Below are 23,084 nucleotides of genomic sequence, written 5' to 3'. Positions count from 1 at the left end.
ATTACACAGTATATTAAATTTAAATTTATAATAAATAAAATAATTATAACAAATACACACCATCTAATTGTTCACCCAGAGGCAAGGTACCCAATACACTAGCGCTATTACCCAGGCTTAACCTTTGGGCCAAATAAGCGCCAGCTCTTGGGTCACCTGAAGCATGGACCAATTTGTCAGACATAGCATTAAAAATTTTTTTAGTATCTGTTGACCATGGGCCTAAAGTCTCAAAGGCAAGCGCAGCAAATACATAGTCATTCGATATGACCGAGTATTTATGACGCTTACAAAATTGATGAAATTGATTGATAAAATAAATTGAAAATATTATTAGATATTGTTATGATGAGATGATAAAACTAGAATTAAAAGAAGTTACTAGAATACAAGCCCATGAACAATAATTACCTGTGAAATAACCCAACGTAAACAACGCTTAGAAGGCTGTTAGTATATCAGAATATAACTCTGAACACTATGCCGTCATTTCTGAGCGGTACAGTGGTGAATACGCGAGTGAATGAAATTTCTCAGTTACAAATGATGAATTACGACTAATTATAATTGTACGGCTTTGTTATAGTGTTAAAGATGATTAAAAATAAATGTCGAAAATCCTAGTAAGTGATTTTGATACCATGATTTTGTATACAAATCTTAAATACTTATTTTTGGGTGAAGTTAAATGAAAAGATATTGGTACTTAATAATTAAACAAGTGTGGTAAGAATGTATTTATGTTGAACAGATTAAGAGGTATATTAAAATCAATAATTCTTGTACTCGTAACTATATCCTTAGGTTAAAGCGCATTTTTTTTAAATTACAATGTACGCGTAGTAAAAAAATCTTTAGTCGAATCATGATGTTACAATTTTGTTAAAATATATATAATAATGTAAAAAATAGCGAATGTTATGACTCTACAAAAGCATTGGCCGGACTGAATCAGTAATCCATGGGCGCGAAGCTATTGTCATATATTATGACTACGTCATCGCGGGCCATTTGAATCAAGTCATACTTATAAAATCAACTTTTATCAATTGGTATTTTATCAACAATCTATTATAAAAATACTAGCGGATGCCCGCGACTTCGTCCGCGTGAAACTCGATGTAAACTTTCAACTACCGCTACCCTACCCCTACCCTACCCCTACCCTACCCCTACCCTACCCCTACCCTACCCCTACCCTACCCCTACCCTACCCCTACCCTACCCCTACCCTACCCCTACCCTACCCCTACCCTACCCCTACCCTACCCCTACCCTACCCCTACCCTACCCCTACCCTACCCCTACCCTACCCCTACCCTACCCCTACCCTACCCCTACCCCTACCCTACCCCTACCCTACCCCTACCCTACCCCTACCCTACCCCTATCCTACCCCTACCCTACCCCTACCCTACCCCTACCCTACCCCTACCCTACCCCTACCCTACCCCTACCCTACCCCTACCCTACTTCTACCAACCCCTACCCTACCCCTACCCTACCCCTACCCTACCCCTACCCTACCCCTACCCTACCCCTACCCTACCCCTACCCTACCCCTACCCTACCCCTACCCTACCCCTACCCCTACCCTACCCCTACCCTACCCCTACCCTACCCCTACCCTACCCCTACTCCGTTTTCTAATTATTATTAATATGAACTTTATACAATAACAATAAAGCTTAAATTGACTACGTTTTAGTTACAAATCATTTGTATGTATAGTTTTTAATTAACAAATAAAATATAAGGGTTGATCGTAGAGGGGTGAAAATTTAGGATTGTATGTATTTATGTATGCTGTGTCATAAAAAAATAAAAACAAAAAATTTTGCCTAAAAAATAAAAAAAAAATTAGGGGTGGACTACCCTTAACATGTAGGGGTTTGAAAAATAGATGTTGGCCGATTCTCAGACCTACTAAATATGCACAAAAAATTTCATCAAAATCAGTCGAGCCGAGCCGAAGCCGAGGAGTTCAATGTCGAACACCGCGACACGAGAATTTTATATATTAGATAGGACACCTAGATATAAAAATATAGGACAACTAGATAGTATTTGCGACTTTGTCTACATAAACTCAGATGTTTTACAAGGCCGCAGATACTCTTCAGTTCATACATTTTAACAGATGTTTTTCAATTCTCCGAGTTAAATTATAATAAAAAATTATTGTCAGATATACAACATACATGTTGGAATACCACAGTACCAATATCCATAAAAGCTTTCAATAAATATTTACCCACCTTATTAACGTTTTAAAACACTTTTTGTGGTACTAGTAACGAAAAGATGTATTTTTATATAGGTAGATCAACCAACAAACTACTCGTATTTGTTTATTATATTAGTATAAATTTCATTGAAGCATTAATCAAGTAATTCCAATTTGAATATTAAATTGTTTATTTGTATCAGAGATTCAAGTAAACAACGCATTGATGTAAAATTTCCTCGTGCTCTCGACAACAATAGTCCAAACGAATCACCTCCGAAGTACAGACAATTACATTTTCGCGTCGTCCATTTTGCGACGTAAATGTAAAGTTTTCTGGTGTAAGTGATAAGCGGAAAGCGATTTTATGATACTACTAGCTGTACTCTGTTTTCACTCGCTTAGAATAGTTTATTAAGAAAAATTATTTTCTCGGCAACTCTCGTTTCCAGTCAAGCAGAAAGCCACGGTACGTGTTAAAAGTTATTATAATATTTTAGGTTTAAAACGAACGTTTGACGTTTGAAATAGATTTTGGGCGTTCGAAATCTATACTAATTTTATAAAGCTGAAGAGTTTGTTTGATTGAACGCGCTAATCTCGGGAACTACTGATCCGATTAGAAAAATTATTTCAGTGTTAGATAGCCCATTTATTGAGGAAGGCTATATGCTATGTATTATCCCCTTATTCTTACGGGAACGGGAACCACGCGGGTGAAACCGCGCGGCGTCAGTTAGTATAACATGAATTTAAGAATCTTAAAACCTCATTCAAACGAAAGTTTCTTTAACGGACGTTAAGAATACTCTCGTGCAAATGAGGGCTTACGGACGCTTGACTTGAAGCTCAAACTGCCGAATGCGGCAAAAAGATGGTCTTTTTTAGCAAAAATCGCTCGCGAAACTCCTGTGTTTTCCACCAAACACTATCAATGCTCAGGCGTGATGGATATTGGGGTCGTTTCGGATTAAGCTGTGTTTGGGCAGTCGATGAAGGCTCTGATTATAACTGTTGTAATTTCATAGCTCGCAATATTGTTGGCTCTTGCACCTGATACCGTCTGAAGTGTCAATAATTATTGTAACTGTAGTAGTGCGCTTTGAAATAAAACTACATAGTTCAGGGATGTACTACCGAATTTATAACTGCAAGAAGCATCGGTTGATTCTATAGTTATCGTTCGTTATCAACCCACGGCTCACTGCTGAGCTCGAGTCTCATCTCAGAATTAGAGGGGTTAGGCCAATAGTCCACCACGCTGGCCCAATGCAGATTGGCAGACTTCACACACACAGAGAATTAAGAAAATTCTCTGGTATACAGGGTTCCTCACGATGTTTTCCTTCACCGTTTGAGACACGTGATACCTAATTTCTTAAAATGTACACAAGTTGGAGGTGCATGCCCAAGGCCGGATTCGAACCCACACCCTCCGGAATAGCTGAAGCAGGGATCATATCCACTGGGCTATCACGGCTCTACGTGGTTCTGTAGTGTTGTGGGCAAACTTCTAGGTTAACCTTTTGAGGTTTCATTAAATAAGGCACATTTTGAGTGCCTAACTCTTCATTGAAATACGATAATAATCAATACGTCATCGATGCTTATAGTTATTTAGGTACTAAAACTCAATCGAGCTTTTTTTTAGTTCAGGTTAATTCTTAGAACTGCTGGTCCGATTTTAATATGATTATCAGTGGAAGATAGGAGGGTATTGAGCAATATATACGAGTAGGCTACTTTTTATTCCGAAAAAGCCATAGTTTCCGTGGGATTTGTGAAAAAGACAATCTGACAAATCAGACAAAGTCGCGAGCATCCACTAGTTTTACAATAAGAAACACTGAGCTAAGCTAACCCATAATTGTGTTAAAATACACGAATAATACTCGTAATTACTTAGAATTCAATATTAAATTGAGGTTGAACTTTCGAACACAATGGTCTTTTATGAATTGAAATTGATTATGTTTTACATTAATCAGTATAATTGGTTGGAACGAATTTTTTGTATTGAATTTGGTGTAGAAAATCGGTAATTACAACAATTTTAGAATTTAATCGGGATCATGGATGGTTGCTGCCCACAGCGTGGAAACCGCTATTTCTTTCATTGTCACATACAACAAAGTTGGAACAAGATAGCGTTAGTTCGGTTTGCTTACAAGAAGACGAGTCTAATGAAGATGACATTAATGAACCGTCGGATACCGGAACCTTCACACCCCACCACTCAACCCCTCTTCCAGCGCGCAATGCGAGCAGCGGCGCTTCGCAGTTTGGATCGTGCCGCGATGCAAGAACCAGCTCATGACTAATGACCCCGTATGGGTTCGAAACTCGTCGGGCATACTCCGACCTAATATCACGTGAGTTTTAGCCGTGTTTCATAATCAATTAATAATTACAACAATATTCGTTTTTATTTGCATACGGTAACTAGGTACAATATTTGCGATATGGACTCATTTACAACTTCGTTATTTGTAAAATACATTATATTATTGCCTCATTGGTTCCGTGGTTAGCTAGTTCAGCTACGGACAATGAAGTCCAGGGTTTGAACCCCGGTTCAGGCCAACAAAAAAAAAATACGTTATTGGCATTTTGCCGAAAAAAAATCTTAATAGCAGCCTGAAGTTTGGAAGTAAATTTGTATTGGTACACCCCCGTGCCTCGGAGAGCACGTAAAGCCTGGTCTTTCACCGGTCGTGCGGGTTTGCCGTCCCATCGATATATGTATACTCTTACTCTTAAAATAATCTATACTCTTACTACTGACTACACTACTGAACTGAACTCAATTTTTTTTATTTATATTAGAAGGCCAAGTAATTTGTTTTATAGGCTCTATTTTATCCTTGTTTTGCTACGGTAAGTCCTCGGGTGAAACTCTGCTAGCAATTTGTAAAGTAAGAATAATAAAAAAATTTCAATAAAAAATATTCAACCGACTTCTAAAACATACTGACTAAAAAGCGAAAAATAATATCATACTAAGTTCTATATATCATACTGTGTACTAACTGATGATCAATTTGAAGGCGGTGCTAGCCCGATGATGTATTAATTCAAGCCATGTAAGAATATCATATAGATTTAGGATTTTCGGACAGTGTTCTTTCATGTAGTTCTTTCAGAAACGGCTTAAGTTAACACAACATCGGCTTAGCACCGATCGACTCCAGACCTTCATTAAGTTGTACTGCTTTAATAAGGTTGGAATAATATATATATAATGGAAAAATATAAAACGCTACAGTTGTCCTTACAATTTCTGAAAGTTTCCCTCGATTTCTCCAGGATTTCATCATCAGATCCTAATATGGTGACAATGGGACCACCTCAGGAGTATACACTTTCAAACAAAAATAAAAATCAAAATTGGTTAAGAAATGACGAAGTTCTGAGGTAATAAACATTAAAAAAACATACGCGTCGAATTGAGAACCTCCTCCTTTTTTTTATGTCGGTTAAAAATTTAACTCTTTATAATAATTTTGAGTTTGCTTAAAAGATACTCGTTGATGCTCGTTAAGTAGTCGCCCTAATTTCCCTGCCATACCTTATTTATTTCTGTAGTAGGAAAATGTGGGAAAACACGTCCCGATTTGGAGAGAGCCGTAGGACGGTAAGAGGATTAAACACGGTAATAAGGTTTGCTCGGCTCTTGGCCTAGGTCAAGTAGGGTTTGCAAGAGTTCAGTAACTTTGTTGAAAGAGATTTGGTTCATCAATACTAATATTATGAAGAGGTCTGCGAGGTTGTAGGAGGTAATCTATTGAACCATTTTATAACATTTTTTTACCAATAGAAAGATTATTTGTGAGTTTCAGCTAGAGATTACATCACGCTACAACCAATAAGAGCGGAGCACCATGAAAAGTGTGGCAAAAACGGATAATAAACTTACTTTTGAGAGCTTTTTGACAATTGAAAATAACAAATCATCCAACTTCTAACTAATTAGCCCGCTCCTATCTTAGACTGTATCATCAGTGTGGCAAAAACGGGAAAATAAATTTGCTTTTGAGAGCTTTTTGACAATTGAAAATAACAATTCATCCAACTCCTTACTAATTAGCCCGCTTTCATCTTAGAATGCATCATCACATACCAGGTGAGATTGTAGTCAAGGGCTAACTTGTACAGAATAATAAAAAAACTTTAAACGTCAAAGTTACGCAGAAATTGACGAATGGTTTTACTTTTAAAAGTCTTTAAAAAAGTCCATGACAGTATAATTATGTCTTTTTATTGGTACCCTACAACCTAATATACACACAAACTTTGCCTCTTTATAATATTAGTATAGATTTTGCAAACGGGGCTTTCGAATGCAACATGCATTATAATATTCAAATTAATCATACACTTAAAATCATATTCATCATCTCGAGCCGTTTCGTATTCGAAGACGGGCATCGAACGCGTGCAGATTGAGATCAATCTGAGACGCATTAGGCGACATCAATCATACGAACTTAATTCTTGAAGACAGGTAGATACTGTAGTTTCATTTAGAATGTGCATTGTAGGTTGCGCTGAGAATTTGTATATGAAATATTCTGTTATATAAAGGAGAATGGCGAAAGTGGGAGTCATATCCTGAAGTGTCGTATATTACGTTCATACGACCGAAACGCCTTGTCGTATTTATCAAGCAATTACGCAGTTATATGTCAGCGGCGGTGTTTTTCACATTTTTGTTTAGATAGGGTATCTACTATTTTTAAGGTATATCTTTTTTCTCTCTGCTTTTCAAGACTGCTTACCATTTGTTTTTTTCTTAGTTTAATCACGATAAAAACAATTAATAGGTTTCCATTATGTACGCTACTTCTATCTGCTAGTCCCAAAATACATGCGATCTCGCCATTCTCCTTTTGTCAACCGTTAGATCTCTTTAATTCGGCTCTTTCGCAAAATCCGTTCTGAGCAGACTTTTATATAAGACAGAAAGAGTCGTGATAGCCCTGAGTATATGACCTCTGCCTCCGATTCCGGAGGGTGTGGGTTCGAATCTGGTCCGGGGCATGCACCTCCAACTTTTCAGTTGTGTGCATTTTAAGAAATTAAATATCACGTGTCTCAAACGGTGAAGGAAAAACATCGTGAGGAAACCTGCATACCTGAGAATTTTGTTAATTCTCTGCGTGTGTGAAATCTGCCAATTCGCATTGGACGTTGTGGATTAATTGGCTTAACCACTCTCATTCTGAGAGGAGAACCGTGCTCAGCAGTGGTTCCCGAGGGATTTGTGAAAAACTAAATTCCACGCGAACGGAGCCGCGGGCGTCCGCTTGTATAATAATAAAAGAATCAGCCAGCAATTCTAATGAACATTTTTCTCATTTCCTCTCGTCAGTCATTCAGGCTGTGACTGATGTCGCTAATCCTTGCTAAATTAAACCGGCCTTCGGATCACTCTTAAATTGAAGACGAAGCCAAGGAATATTATTTAAAAAATGATTAGAAAAATAATTTCTTTAGTGAATAATATTACTAGCGGAAACACCACGTTTCACCCGCGTAGATTCCGTTCTCATGGTATACGGGGATGAAATATAGCTTATGTTACTTACTGATAATGTAGTTAAAAGCACAAAAGTACGATTGATATTTATAAATTCAAAATTTGGTGTAATTGCATTCATTAAATTTTGATAAGAAATATAAAAAATATTGTGACGTAAATCCTACTAATATTATAAATGTAAAAGTTTGTATGGATGTTTGTTACTCTTTAACACCGCTACTACTAAAGCGATTTGGCTGAAATTTGTATTGGAAATAGATTATACCCTGGTTTAACACATACGCTACTTTTCAGCCCGGAAAATCCATGGTTCCCACGAGATTTGTGGAAAACTGAATTCCACGCGGATGAATTCGCGGGTGCCCTTTAGTTATTATATAAATAACGATGTTCATAAACAAGGTCGAAGGTCTAAGATGTGTAAATTTCATTATAATTTGAAACTGTACTGTACGAACATAGCGTCAGATATTCAGATATTCCCCGACGTCGCGCTGCGGTTCGGCTGGCGGTCACCTCATTATGCAGTGCGATATGACTAACTTAGTATATTATAATGGATTATGTGACTGGTCTGTTGTCTTATAGCATAACTGGGTGCTTTTCTTCCATCTTAGAAATTCTTAGAGTTGATGCCCGGATACTCTAATAAACATGGGATGTCTGATCTCATGTCTAGTTGACACCAAATCGCAGTGTATTGTTTATCTCCACACACCCAGGACCCTTTAAGTGGCATTGTGATAATGTTGAGATAAATGCATTTTTCTTTCTTCCTTTTTTTTCTTTAGCCCATCAAACGAAGCTCCATACACCCCTTCCAATAAAAAAGCCTGTAATCATCACTTCAGGAAATAGGCATTTTGAATGCATTTCCAAACAACACGATTATGAGCCGCCTGCGTCAACTGTTTTTTTATACCGTCAGGCCAACTAGTCGACCATTCGATGCTTTTCAGTGCATGGTTGGGACCCCAACGTCCATCGGCACTACGAACTATGTGCTCAGCTTATTGCCTCTTGAGCTTCTTCTAGACTTTTTATGTGCCCTTAGCCGTTAAGATACTCTGACACGAGTAAGATTCGTAGTAGTTTTCAAGAATATTTGCCATATTTTTTAAATAATCGGGAAAACTGTATTAGGAGTGGGTACGACTGTAGATCAAGGGGGCGGGGAAAAAACCACCACCCCTCGGTGATAAGTCCGACCGCTCCATTGTAATGAGCTATTGAGGCTAAAATTGTCAAGACTTTTGGACCTTAAAAACTTTATGTAATGTTAAAGTTCATCAACAGTTGGCTCATATATGGGTATTTTTTTAAATTCCATTTACCCGTTAATGAAGCAATAAACATTTCCAAAACCGCCACAATCACGACCGCGGACCGCAATAGAGTAAACCGGATATAAAATAAAGGTTTTATTTACCTTCGCTGTGACTCCAAGCGCAGATTATCTCAGCCGAACAATGAACAGCTGGGAAGTCATTTTCGTGTCGTTTATTTAGACGAGGGTCTTTTTAGGTGAAGTTGTGAAGGCCGACGTTGATTTACAAAACCCAAGATGCACAGAAAATTTAAAGTTCGGTATACCAAAAGGGTATAAACGGAATCCTTTTAGGATCACTTCCCTGTACGTTTGTCTGTCTGTGAGGACTTTTTTCTTTTTTGGACGCGTGGAGTGAGTTACTTGGAAATACAAAAAATACCAAATAATGAAATATGTAGTCCCCAAAAGCTGAGAAAATATATCTCGCCCCAGAATTAATACCAAAATACTGAGATCTGTACCAAGAAGCTGTGAAAAAATCAAACGCCGCAATCAAAATATGCCTATACCGAAAATGCAGTACAAATGCTGCATTTACTGCACAGGAAACAATACTTTTAAGTTAATTTTCGTTTATGGTAGAACTGTTATATTGGACAAAAAGTAATAACTTATTAGGAAAAGAAAAAATACCCGAAAACTGCAAATGCCTTATATACATTTTTTTATTTGACGTAAAAAAATTGCTAGTTTATAGTAAGTATTATTCAAATATTTAGTTTATAAAAAAATTTCGAAATCTAATCTAAAATCATAGCTTTGGTTTTGTCGTGGTAAACTAATCGCGACCTGTGTCTACACAAATACAATAATTTTCCACACCTACTATTTTGGATACCTGGCCTGTGAGGTGTTAGTTTGTGTGCAAACTCTAAATTTATCGAGTAGAAATACTACAAAGCCCTAGGAATCAAACCTAGGACTATTCTTTTCCAAGCAGAGGTCACCAATAATTTGTGTGAGTAAAATGTTTTTGACAGTTGACGAAAGCTCAGTGAATATAAAATATTCACTGAGCTTCACGGATGAATATATCTAGATTAGTAGATATCAGTGGTGTACATGAATAGAGGTTGCTGTGCTTTGTAATTAAGGGGTTAAATCTAAAGGTCCACCGTGAATTGAAAAGCGGTGTTTAGGTTCAAGATTTTGAGAACGGTTAAGTTGTTTTACTTTCTCCTAAAGTTTGTAAAGATAAATCAAGAAGTTAATAATATTATGTAGATAATAGCATAAGGTTATATATACTGCCTTTGATTTGCAGACTTCACACACGCAGATGATTAAGAAAATTCTCTGGTATGCAGGTTTCTTTACGATATTTTCCTGCACCGTTTGAGACACGTGATATTTAACTCCTTAAAATGCACACAAATAAATAAATAAATAATAATATTTACTACATTTTATATTCTACTTCCTTGGTGAAAACTAAAGTATCTTTACGAGTCTGAACATATTCCGCGGAAGCATCATGTTCGCAATTTATTATGTATATCTTAAAAAGTACATAGTAATTTTTGAGGTACTTTCCATATTATTTACTTATTTACGCTTTTGGTTATTATTGTTCGTAATACCGTCCGGTAGCAAGGTAAACTGAGTTTTGAAGTCAAAAGTAAATTTGCAAAGGGTCACTTTGTTTGCGTTTTCATAAGCCTTCAGTACAGTCTAAATTATAATGAGGAGATTACTGGAGTAACAGGGTTCGTGCCAGCTCAAGTAATACTTGAGAATGCCTAAGGCTTGTAATTTAAATAAGGAAACGTGTAAGGGAAAACTTTGGTTAAAAAACGAAATTCGCTCAGGGATGAGAAAGGTTTTTTTTTAAATTAAAATCATGTACCTAATCCCTAAAGATAATTGAATTTTATTTTTTGTGTAAAAAATAATTATACCGCTTTTATATTAGGTACATAGACTTTCCTTGAAAAAATATGCATTTATATACATCGCCGTGGAAGCTTGGCTCACTGAAAAATCTATAACCTCAAACCTAATAATTATCATGTTTACTCTTTAGTTATTTCGAATCGACTTATTATCTAGTAATCTAATGATTTTGCAATCAAAATAGCGTTCCGTTTTGATTCAATTAATAATTAGTCTCTCAAGTAATGATGACAGGTGACAGCAGTAGAAAAGAAACTCTTTAAGTTCTATGTTGAGATTTTGCTGTCATAAAATACGTTAATTAATTTAATTAATTTAGAATCAAGTTTTCATGTAATTAGGTTTTGATTACTCTTTAAGTAATTAAGATTGTAAAACGTTACCACCATAACGGACGTGGCGGCGATCGACCAATAGGAAATGATCACGTAACTCTCATCCAATGGCATCGCGTCCCAAATGGCGCGTGGCCGGTACACTTGACGAGAGTGAGGCATCTTGCCTCCGCTCTAGTCTGCTGATTTAGTAATTCAGTTCTAATCGCGTTTTTAAGATGGAATAATCGTCTTCTATTTGTTAAGAATAGTGAAATAGTGAAGTGTTAAGTAGTGTTATTAAGAAAAGGAAAGTGATTAGTGACTTGGGCTATTAATTGGTTCAATTCTTTGTTGAGCAGCTTGAGGCGTCATGCTGCTTGTCGCGTTAGTGATTTTGTTCGATAATGTTTCGTGATGAAGTAATTATTGATCTTAAATTGTTTACTGTGGGCATGGAGAGCATGTCGGGCAGGGTTGGTGAGTGTTTACTAGTATTAAAAGGCGCCTTTAAACCACAACCTTGGTCACAAGTCCAGGGACTTGCTCGATGTACTTCCTCTACCACAACTACCAGGGTACAATAGTAAAATTAAGAGTAGTTTATTGTGTAAGCGATTAGTGAGGTTAAGCATAGCATACCTATTGTAATTGGCAGAGCCGATGACCAAGGTTAGGTCAGCGGTTCTGTCCATATTTTTATTAATGACTCTACGTTTTCTACGACATATAGATTCACTGAAAAGTTAACGTCACTCCACATAAAATACAAACTCTAAAGTTCAAAATGACACTATTATATTCAAATTAATCACACTCAACTTAAAATCGTATTCATCATCGTGTTATATTCAACATCGTTTCGTATTTAAAGACGTATCCCGAACGGTGGGGAGATCAATCTTACGGGCATTAGGCAGCGCGCTGAGCCGACATCAATCACACGCGATCCGACTGTAGGGAAGAGGTGAAGAAAATATATTCAAATGTATACGGCTCCCAGTGTTTCAGCGATGGGAAGTTGATCTGATAAAATGCTTTGATGTTAAAGAGCTTTTAGATTATTTTTGCAAAGACAAGTAAATATTGAATAAAAAAAAAAATATCAACCCATATTCGGCTCACTGCTGAGCTCGAGTCTCCTCTCAGAATGAGAGGAGTTAGGCCATTAGTCCACCACGCTGGCCCAATGCGGATTTGCAGACTTCACACACGTAGAGAATTAAGAAAATTCTCTGATATGCAGGTTTCCTCACGATGTTTTTCCTTCACCGTTTGAGACATGTGATATTCAATTTCTTAAAATGCATACTACACACATCCTCCGGAGTCGGAGGCAGAGGTCATATCCACTGGGCTATCCCGGCTCAAATAATAAAATATTGAACATTGCATGGTAATTGATGATAGCGGACTATGACTCCGTTCACGTGGAAATCAAATCCTGTTTTTTCAAAATCCTGCAAGAATAATGGATTATAGCATAGCGGGATATAAAGTAGCCTATATTCTTCTCCAAATCATCTCTATACCAATGATATAATGTTATCCAAATAGGTTTATTTGTTCAGTGGTTTAGCCGTTAAAAGACAGACAGTCAGACAGTCTGTACTATTATTATAATGGTAGGTTCGGTACCTAAGAAACAGGCACCCTAAACACAGTACCGGAATGCCAAATAGCTTGGTGGGACATCGTTGCTGGTAGGGTAATAACTAGCCACGGCATGTGCCTACCACCAATCTTACATCGGTTTTGTATGTTTTACCCTATGGTTTAAGAGGCTTTCGAGGTACACATAGTACACCCGAGGCCTGTCACCATTTCATCCATTCCACATTCTGTCTACTTTTAACGTCTCAGTCCACACACCAAATTTCGCTAATACAAAACATATAAAGTTAAAAGCTATAGCATAAACTAAAGCCAAGTTGAACCAAATGCTAATATGGTGATAGTAAAAACGCCACTACCAAAGTATTTTTCTTTTTTTAATTCTCTACAAGTTAGCCCTTGACTACAATCTCACCTGATGGTAAGTGATGATGATAAGATGCAAGCGGACTAACTTGTTAGGAGTAGGATGATATCCACACTACTTTCGGATTCTACACGACTTCTTACCGGAACGCTAAATCGCTTGGCGGTACGTCTTTGTCGATAGGGTTGTAACTAGCCTCGGCCCACCAGCCAGACTAATTAAGAAACCTCCATCGGCCCAGCCGGGAATCGAACACTTGAGCTCCGTCTTATATATCCACTGCGCTACGAAAGCCGTCGAAAAATGATTAAATCCAACTATCCTGTAGGAGCGAGGTCATTGAACCCCCAGTGAGTGTAAGTAGGTATATCTGTTTTATTAGTTCGCGTTGCCTCGCTCTACATTCGTATTTCGAGGGTCGGCTACTAATTATCCAACTTAAACAATAAAAGGGCGCCAACTAGTTTTCGACTCCAATTTGAAGCAAATTGTTTGAGCCAACATCGGGGTGAAATTTTTTCTGTCTTAATTGCCCCTTTGTGTCTGTAATTATACCTACTTTTATTGTTTTCCGTTCGCTTTTTCATGTAAAATAGTTTTTATGTTAAAGTTTTGCGTTAACATTTTATTATGGATACATTTACAAATGGCTACCAGGTCTTTTGATCAGTTAGTCATCATTAGCAGCCTGGGTTTAATAGCCCAGTGCAGAGTGAGTTCATAATGGCATTGGGTGACTGGAATGAATGCACACGTCTACGTAAATCTGTACTAATATAAAGCCGAAGAGTTTGTTTGTTTGAACGCGCTAATCTCTGGAACTACTGTTTCGATTTAAAAAAATATTTCAGTGTTAGATAGCCCATTTACCAAGGAAGGCTATATATTATCTACGGGAACAGGTGTCAGCTAGTATTGTACAAAAAGGAATTTTTTTACGTAAATAGAGTAGTTTAATACAAGCTACTCAGGTCCGTGGTGATTGAAAATCCCTGCAAAAGTCTATGTCCTGCAGTGGACTTTCGTCGTGATTTGATGATTGAAGGGTAAAACCTCTGCAGGAATTGAGATTAGGTGTTTAGGGCTAAGGGTGATATTTGGCTTTTTAATACTTCTTACTTCTTTTCTTCTTACTTACTTTCAGGTTTTGATAATACCATGTACTCATATATGCGAAAATGCACTACCTACTCTGATGACTCATTACAATTATGTGATGAGAATAATTTTTAAAATTACAAATGAAATGTTAATCGGTTTTAAATGTGTCTAGTTTCATTAGAAATAAATTTAATTTAAAATTAAAATAATTTTATAATTTAACAAGATAAATTATAAAATATTTAAATTTAAATTTTTGGAAGTTGTAGATACGTTTAATGTTCTGTTCTGTAGTGTTCTGTGTTGACCGGGACTGACAATAAGTTCTCCTAGGTAACTAAACCAACTTCTCAATCATCATTCATCATTATCAACCCATATTCTCACTGCTGAGCTCGAATCTCCTCTCAGAATGAGAGGGGTTAGACCAATAGTCCAACACGCTGACCCAAAGCAGATTGGCACACTTCACACACGCAGGGAATCAAGAAAATTCTCCGGTATGTAGGTTTCCTCACGAAGTTTTTCCTTCTCCGTTTGAGACACGTGATATTTGATTTCTTAAAATGCACACAACTGAAAAATTGGAGGTGCAAGCCCCGGACCGTATTCGAACCCACACCCTCCGGAATCGGAGGCAGAGGTCATATCGACTGGGCTATCACGGCTCGCTAAACTTCTCAATAAAGAAAAGTTACTGACTACTAAGAACAAAGAAAAAATTTGAATATTAGATCGCTCGGACCCACCTCACAATTCGCACTTAATCTGGAAAAACAAAGCAACCGCGAGGATTAAACAACTAATAATTCGATGTAAATTCAGGTATAAGCCAGGTCGCAAAATATTAAATACTTAGCCGAAGTAATTTAAAGTTAATGGAGTAAGTTTAAAGCAAACATTTTGGAAACTCCCATTAGAACGTGACCTCTAAACAAAAGCTGACTTGTTGGCAACTTAAAGAAGCTTCCACTACAACGCACTCAAGGTTTTCAAATTAGATTCATGACCCCAAGGGATTTAAAAGCTTCGTGGATTTAGTGCTTTGCTTAGGTGGTGATGAAACGGGTTTAATTTTAACTTATTTAAACATGCGATGACAGTGTAAAACTACAACAACAGTCTCGTCAGACGTCAGTCAGAACTCGTTTAATACGATTTCACAGGGACCCAACTAAAACGCGTCTTAGACGGGATATGGGTGGGGGATAGTGAAAAATATAACGACAAATTTACACATACACAGTTATAAAAAATAGTGTATTTGGTGTAAAGACTACCTAATTATGCTACTTAAAGTAATCACATATACTGGTATGACAAAAAGATTTTGATGCATTAGTAATTACGAAATTTTCAATTTTAGTTTTGCTGTGTGTGTTACCTGTAGGCGTTTTAAACGGGATGACGAATCGTATTAAGCGTTAGGAAATGTATGAAAACATGTCTCAAGTTATAGGGACTGGCGTAAAATGACGTATTATGCGAGAAATCGTTTTAAGCGTGATCATGTTAAACAGGTTCTACTGTAGTAGTTTCAGAGAAAAGTGAAAGTACAGACAAAACAAAACTTTAATTTTTTTTTGTTTTTTCTCCTTTACTCTTAGTTGTTAATTACAGGGACAGATGCTTAAATCTGATCTCCTAGCCACGAGGGTGTATCGCTCATCCCAAGTTCAGGCCTCTATCTACTGTTGTGAAACAACAAATAAATTTCAGAGGATAAATACTCGACCACAATAACCTCATTATTATCATTTTATCCTCTGAGTAAAAGTACAATGACGTAAAACGTCATTTCATAACATGTCAAAATAAATAGACAAGAAAACAAAGTGACAGACGTCAATTCATAAAAACGTCACACTCACATTAGGAACAGACCTCATCAACGACGGACTCATAAACCTACATATCAAATTCTGCAACATCATTCATATATTCAAAAATAGAATCAAGAAGAAGCAAGAAAACCGAAGATAGAAACCTGCACCTATAAAATATTATAGTCAGTATTCAACAAGTGGTCCTTCGAGTAAAGAAAAATCTTCGATTTTCAAGCAAATTCAAGATTCGAAAATTGGAAAACCAACGGTCTTCTATGCCGGCCTTTCTTCAGAACAGTGAGTCCGTTCCGATTTTATCTTATCCTGTCCTACTATCCTCCTAATCTTCTATTTAAGATTGCCTTATTTGCGATAGATAGGTCGCTTATTTCGGCGTAATACAAAATACTCGAACAAAATTTAAAAAAAAACGGTCATATTTTTGAATATTCATCACTTCGTTCATTTATTCATAGTCGTACTTCAATACACGTAGTAAACTTATTTTCAATAATAATTAAGTTTCTTAGGTCGTAAATTGACCTTAAGGGACAACAGTGTGTTTTTGCCCTTAGTCGCCCGCGGTCACGGTCAAGGTCATCGCCACCGGTGTCACGTCTTTATTTACTAAGATTTATACATTTAAAATCAGTGAATTGACTACTATTAGTGCATATTTAACGTTATAAATCCATATAAATAAAAATGTGTGATGCAAAAATCAAAGATTTAGTCAAAAAGCGTGGTTCGATTAAGTCAAGACTTACACAATTTTCAACATTTTTATCATTATTAAATAGTGGTGAACACCTAAGTGATATACAAATAAAGGAGTTAGAGTGTCGTTTTCGTAAGATCGAACAGTTATATGGTGATTTCGAAAGCCTGCAGTCAGAAATCGAAGCACTAACAGACCCTCCAGAGACGGCCTACCAAGATCGTGAAGCCTTCGATGGAATATACTTCAGGCTTGTATCCGAAGCTCAAGTGATGCTTAATTCACACCTGAGCACTCAGCGTCGCCGCTCTTCTTATGGTAGCGATCTGAGTGTTCAAAAGAGCGACAGATGCGAGCATGATTTTGTGAGGCTGCCCAAAATAGACCTGCCTCACTTTGATGGGGATTATCAGCACTGGCTCGAGTTCCGGGACACGTATTTATCCTTAATACATAACAATAAATCAATCAGTGATATAAATAAATTTCATTACCTACGTGCGGCTCTAAAAGGTACAGCTGCCTTAACAATCCAAGCGTTAGACTTTTCAGCGGGCAACTACCAGCTGGGATGGCAGTTGCTCACTGAAAGGTATGACAATGAACGACTCTTAGTGAACAATCACATACAAAATCTATTTAATATTGAACCTATACAAAAGGAATCAAGCCATATGCTACGGAACATGGTTGATATTACAAACAAAAACCTACGAGCCCTTGCAACATTAGGGCAACCTACTGATCACTGGGATACTTTGATTATATTCATTATGACTAAGAAGTTAGATTCTATTACTAATAGAGAGTGGGAAGAATATCGCAATGGACTTGGGGGCAGCCCAGTCTTACAACAATTTATAAAATTCATTACTAGTAGGGCTGATTTACTTGAAACATTACAAGACAAATACAAGCATAAAGGTATCATTTCAACATTTTCTGACACAAACAAAAATAAGGCACAAGTTTCTTACACAGATAACAACCAAAAAGCTTACAAGTGTCCTATGTGTTCTCAACCTCATTTCATTTTTAGTTGTGAAAATTTCAAAAAACTAGATGTAGCTTCTCGAATAAGAAAGGTATCTGAACTTAATTTGTGCCGAAATTGTTTGAAGCCCGGCCATGGGTTTCAGTTCTGTAAGCTTACCCACTGCAAATACTGTCGAATGAAACACAATACATTATTACATGACAGTACTAAAGAACCTACTGGAACCACAATAGCGTTGTCCACAGGTGTAACCCCAACATCACATATTCAAACATTTACATTATTATGTACAGCTGTGGTGCGAGTCCGAGATGTCAATAATAAACTACATACAGCACGGCTTCTACTTGATAATGGGAGCACAGCAAACTTTGTGACACATAGTCTTAGCAAAAAACTTAATCTATTAGTAAAGCCTGTTAGCTCCATAGTCAACGGTATCAATAGTCAGTCTTCATTAATATCAGAGTCTTGTGAGTTAGTGATTGAATCTTATTATGGTGGATACAAAGAAACTATTAGTTGTTACATGGTTGCAGAAATAACAAAATATTTACCTTCTTCTTACATTGATGTGTCGCACATCCCTATTCCTAAAAATATTCAATTAGCTGATCCGTCTTTCAATGTACCATCAGAAATTGATATTTTAGTTGGAGCCGAGGTCTTCTGGAATGTTCTTGGTCTAAGCGTCATAGACTTAGGCAAACACCAGCCAAAGCTCCGTGATTCAAAATTAGGATGGCTATTATCAGGCTGTCTTAGCAATAACAATGTACATCATAAAGAGGTATCAAACAATTTTTGTCACTTTGTTGGACAAAATGATGAAGCCTCTCTTACTCGCTTTTGGCAATTAGATTCAGTGTCATCTCAACATAGTATGTCTCTAGAAGAAAGGGCTTGTGAAAAAATTTTCAAAGACACCACTCGACGTGACAAAGATGGTAGATTCATAGTTACAATACCCTTAAAAGAAACACCAGAAGTGCTTGGAGATTCTTATAATCTTGCTAAGGTTCGTTTTCTTTCTTTGGAGAGACGATTAGACAGGGACTTGAATCTAAAAAACTTATACATGCAATTCATCAAAGAATACATTGATTTAGGTCACATGACTCTTACAAAAAACATAAAACATACTTCTAACACACCAAACATATACTTTCCTCATCATGGGGTACTTCGAGATTCTACTACTACAAAGCTCAGAGTAGTATTTGATGCTTCAGCGGCCACTTCTAACAAAAAATCATTCAATTCAATTCAAATGGTTGGGCCCACTATACAAGATGACATTTTTTCAATTTTAATTAGATTCAGGTCACATAAACTAGTTGTATCTGCAGATATTGAAAAAATGTACCGTACTATATACATAGAACCAAATCAAAGGTCACTTCAGCAAATAATCTATAGATTTCATTCACATGAACCGTTACAAACCTACACACTCAATACAGTAACATATGGCACGGCATCAGCCCCTTATTTAGCTACAAAATGTTTAGTTTCTCTTGCGGATGAGTGTAAAAATGTGAAAGTTCAGCATGCAATCAAACATGATTTTTATGTTGATGATTTTTTGACTGGAAGTGACTCCATAGAATCTCTCATTACTGTATGCAAGGGTGTAAAAGACACTTTATCCTCTGCAAAAATGAATTTGCGGAAATGGCAATCTAATAGTCTTGATGTCTTACATGCAATCACTGACATAGAGAGTGATTCAGAGAAATGCCTTGATTTGAATATGAGTGACAACTCACCTTCAAAAACATTAGGTCTATATTGGGATTCAACATCAGACAACTTAAACTTCCTAATTGAAATCAATACAATCAAAAAATTAACAAAACGCAATATTATTTCTATTATCAGCCAAATTTTTGATCCCCTAGGACTTGTAGGTCCTTGTGTAGTAATGGCCAAACTTATTATACAAGCATTATGGATTAGCAAGTGTGATTGGGATAGTGAAGCTCCTGATGTCATTAAGAAAGACTTTTTAGATATTGCAAATTCCTTACATTTCTTAAATTCAATTAAAATTCCAAGATTTGTGTCATGTAGTAGCCCAACTCTTGTTGAGTTACACACATTTTCAGATGCATCAGAACGAGCCTATGGTGGATGCATCTATGTTAGAACCATAGATCATGAAGGATTAGTGAATGTTAGGCTCTTAACTTCAAAAAATAAGGTTGCTCCAATTAAACCTAAATGTACAATACCACGTTTAGAATTATCTGCCGCTTTACTTGCTACCAGACTCTGGAAAAAGGTAGTCAATGCTCTTACAATTAATATTCATCAGCACTGGTTTTGGTCAGATTCGACAATAGTATTAGGATGGTTATCTAGTTCCTCTTCACAAACAGTTCAGTTTGTCAGAAACAGGGTTGGTGAAATTCAAGAGACTACTAACGGTCACAAGTGGAATTATGTACCTTCAAAGTCTAATCCAGCAGATCTTGTCTCTCGTGGGGTGAAGGCTGATTCCATCAGCACAGCCGCTCTATGGTGGACGGGGCCAGAGTATTTACATGAGGCTATCATTAGAATTCCGGAAATACATAAAGCCCTGGACATTTCTACTTCTGACACATCACTGCATACATTCATACCAAAAAAGGCAGAAGACCATACTAATAATAGGATTCTTCATATTATACATAAACATAGCAGTTTCAATAAAATAATTAGAATCTTAGCTTATGTAAAAAGATTCATACATAATTGTAGAACTAAAACTCAACACAATCATCTTACACTCAATGAAATCAATTCATCTCGCAAAATCGTATTACATCATGCTCAAAGGGAAATGTTCCTTGAAGAGTACAATTTATTAAAAAACAATAAACAATTGCCGAAACGTAGTAAACTAAATTCATTGTCACCTTTCTTAGATTCTGACGATCTCATTAGAGTAGGTGGGCGCTTAAGGAACTCATATTATTCATATGACGTCAAACATCCAATTGTGCTTTGCGCTAAACATCACATCACAAAAACTTTATTTCTATTACATCACAAAGTTCTTATGCATGCAGGACCTCAGCTTCTTTTAAGTAATATTAGACAAAATTACTGGACTATTGACGGTAGGAATCTAGCAAGAAAAACTGTACACGCTTGTGTTCGTTGCTTTCGCTTCAACGCCACTTCAGTCCAACCAATCATGGGTGACTTACCCAATGAGCGTACACATTTAGTATCGCCCTTTCTAACCACAGGTGTCGACTATGCCGGGCCAGTGCTGATACTAAACAGAAAGGGCAAAGGAAGCAGGCTCACAAAATCATATATCTGCGTATTTATTTGCTTCGCAGTAAAGGCAGTACACCTCGAGCTGGTAACCGATCTTACAAAAGAGGCCTATCTAGCTTGTCTGAATCGATTTACATCGAGGCGTGGAAAGCCGGAAACCATTTACTCTGACAACGCGTCCACGTTCATAGGTGCCTCAAATGAGCTCGCGCAGTTCCTCAAAAGCAGCGTAGACTACGTGCAAGCACAACTAGTTCAACAAGGTATTAACTTTAAATATATTCCAGCGTATAGTCCTCATTTTGGCGGTATCTGGGAAGCCGCTGTTAAGTCAGTTAAACACCATTTGCGCAGAGTGCTTTCTTTGACTCACTTTGATTATGAAGAAATGGCGACCTGCTTGGCGCAGATAGAGGCAGTTTTAAATTCGCGTCCCCTCACACCTTTATCCACAGACCCTTCCGACCTTTCCTATTTATCTCCATCTCACTTCCTCATCGGACGACCACTGTTAGCAACAGCACGGGCAAACCTCTTAGACAAAGAAGTCAATCGTCTCCAGCGATATCAACGAGTGGAGAAACTTCGTCAACACTTTTGGCAGAGATATTCGTTGGAATACGTTTCGTTGCTTCAAACTAAAGGCAAATGGAGGCAATCAATGGACAAACTAAAGATCGGAGCCCTCGTCTTAGTAAAGGATCGCACACAGCCACCTCTTCTTTGGCTTATGGGTCGAGTCACAAACATCATTTACGGCGGCGACTCCATCGGCAGGGTGGCTCAACTGAACACGAAGAAAGGCATTATCACGCGAGCCTTCAACAACATATGCCCACTTCCCTTGGACGACATCAGCCCGGGGGGGAGCATGTTGTGAAACAACAAATAAATTTCAGAGGATAAATACTCGACCACAATAACCTCATTATTATCATTTTATCCTCTGAGTAAAAGTACAATGACGTAAAACGTCATTTCATAACATGTCAAAATAAATAGACAAGAAAACAAAGTGACAGACGTCAATTCATAAAAACGTCACACTCACATTAGGAACAGACCTCATCAACGACGGACTCATAAACCTACATATCAAATTCTGCAACATCATTCATATATTCAAAAATAGAATCAAGAAGAAGCAAGAAAACCGAAGATAGAAACCTGCACCTATAAAATATTATAGTCAGTATTCAACAATCTACCAGTGGCTTTGACAAACTTTGACAAAGAAAAGGAACCGATTTCTCGTACATCCATACATGTTTATTAATTACAATAACGAATATGTATTGTAGATTCTTAAATTTTTAATTTTTTTTTTGGGAGCAACTGTTGAGTTTCTTGCCGGTTTCTTCTCTGAACCTGCCTTCCGAACCGGTGGTAGAATCTTTACAAATAGTCAACTGACGTGTCAAAAGTGCTTGTAAACTGAGCCTACTTGAAATAAACGAATTTTGAATTTTGAAAGGTAACCCAGAGGGAATCGGCCTGTACAGAATTTGGAGCGCAGGACCTCACGAACTATGAACGGAAAGCTTAAATAATAGACAGACAATGTTTCATTTTAATTTTATTTATTTTATTTTAAGTACATTATTGGATCTAAAAAATTACTTATATTAAAAAAAAGACAAAACTATATAAAACGCAAAACGCAACCTTATTACTTATTAGAACGATCACTTCCAGGCTACCCTATTGATAGGAACCTACAGAATTTGTGAGTCCTTTTCATATATCTCGTATAAAAATCGAATTAGAAAACCTTAGTAGCTATATAAAAATGTTATTATCCGTTTGTCCTGATTTTATGAGATCAGGAACATAAAAGCGGAGGGGCTGTTTAAAGGTAAACGGTTATAAATCTTACAGAACA

At 37.0% G+C, this 23,084-nt stretch overlaps 1 protein-coding gene across 2 annotated transcripts; it reads left to right on the top strand.

Annotated features, from left to right (window-relative positions):
• Window positions 1–16,090: 16,090 nt before the first annotated feature.
• LOC128198902 (uncharacterized) lies at window positions 16,091–22,401 on the top strand. Of its 2 annotated transcripts, none has more exons than XR_008251609.1 (2): window positions 16,091–17,064; window positions 21,265–21,476. XR_008251609.1 is itself a non-coding variant. In XM_052886500.1 (2 exons), the coding sequence occupies exons 1-2, from the start codon at window positions 16,920–16,922 to the stop codon at window positions 22,080–22,082; spliced, it is 738 nt and encodes a 245-aa protein (XP_052742460.1). In that variant the 5' UTR covers window positions 16,091–16,919; the 3' UTR covers window positions 22,083–22,401. The 2 variants fall into 2 exon arrangements, 1 of the variants encoding a protein (XP_052742460.1); XM_052886500.1 differs by lacking the exon at window positions 21,265–21,476 and adding an exon at window positions 21,490–22,401.
• Window positions 22,402–23,084: the final 683 nt, after the last annotated feature.

This window comes from Bicyclus anynana, chromosome 17 (genome assembly GCF_947172395.1).
Source record: "Bicyclus anynana chromosome 17, ilBicAnyn1.1, whole genome shotgun sequence".
NCBI lineage: Eukaryota > Metazoa > Arthropoda > Insecta > Lepidoptera > Nymphalidae > Bicyclus > Bicyclus anynana.
The sequence above is the reverse complement of the archived record's forward strand: the minus strand, read 5'-3'. Positions and strand labels throughout refer to the sequence as shown.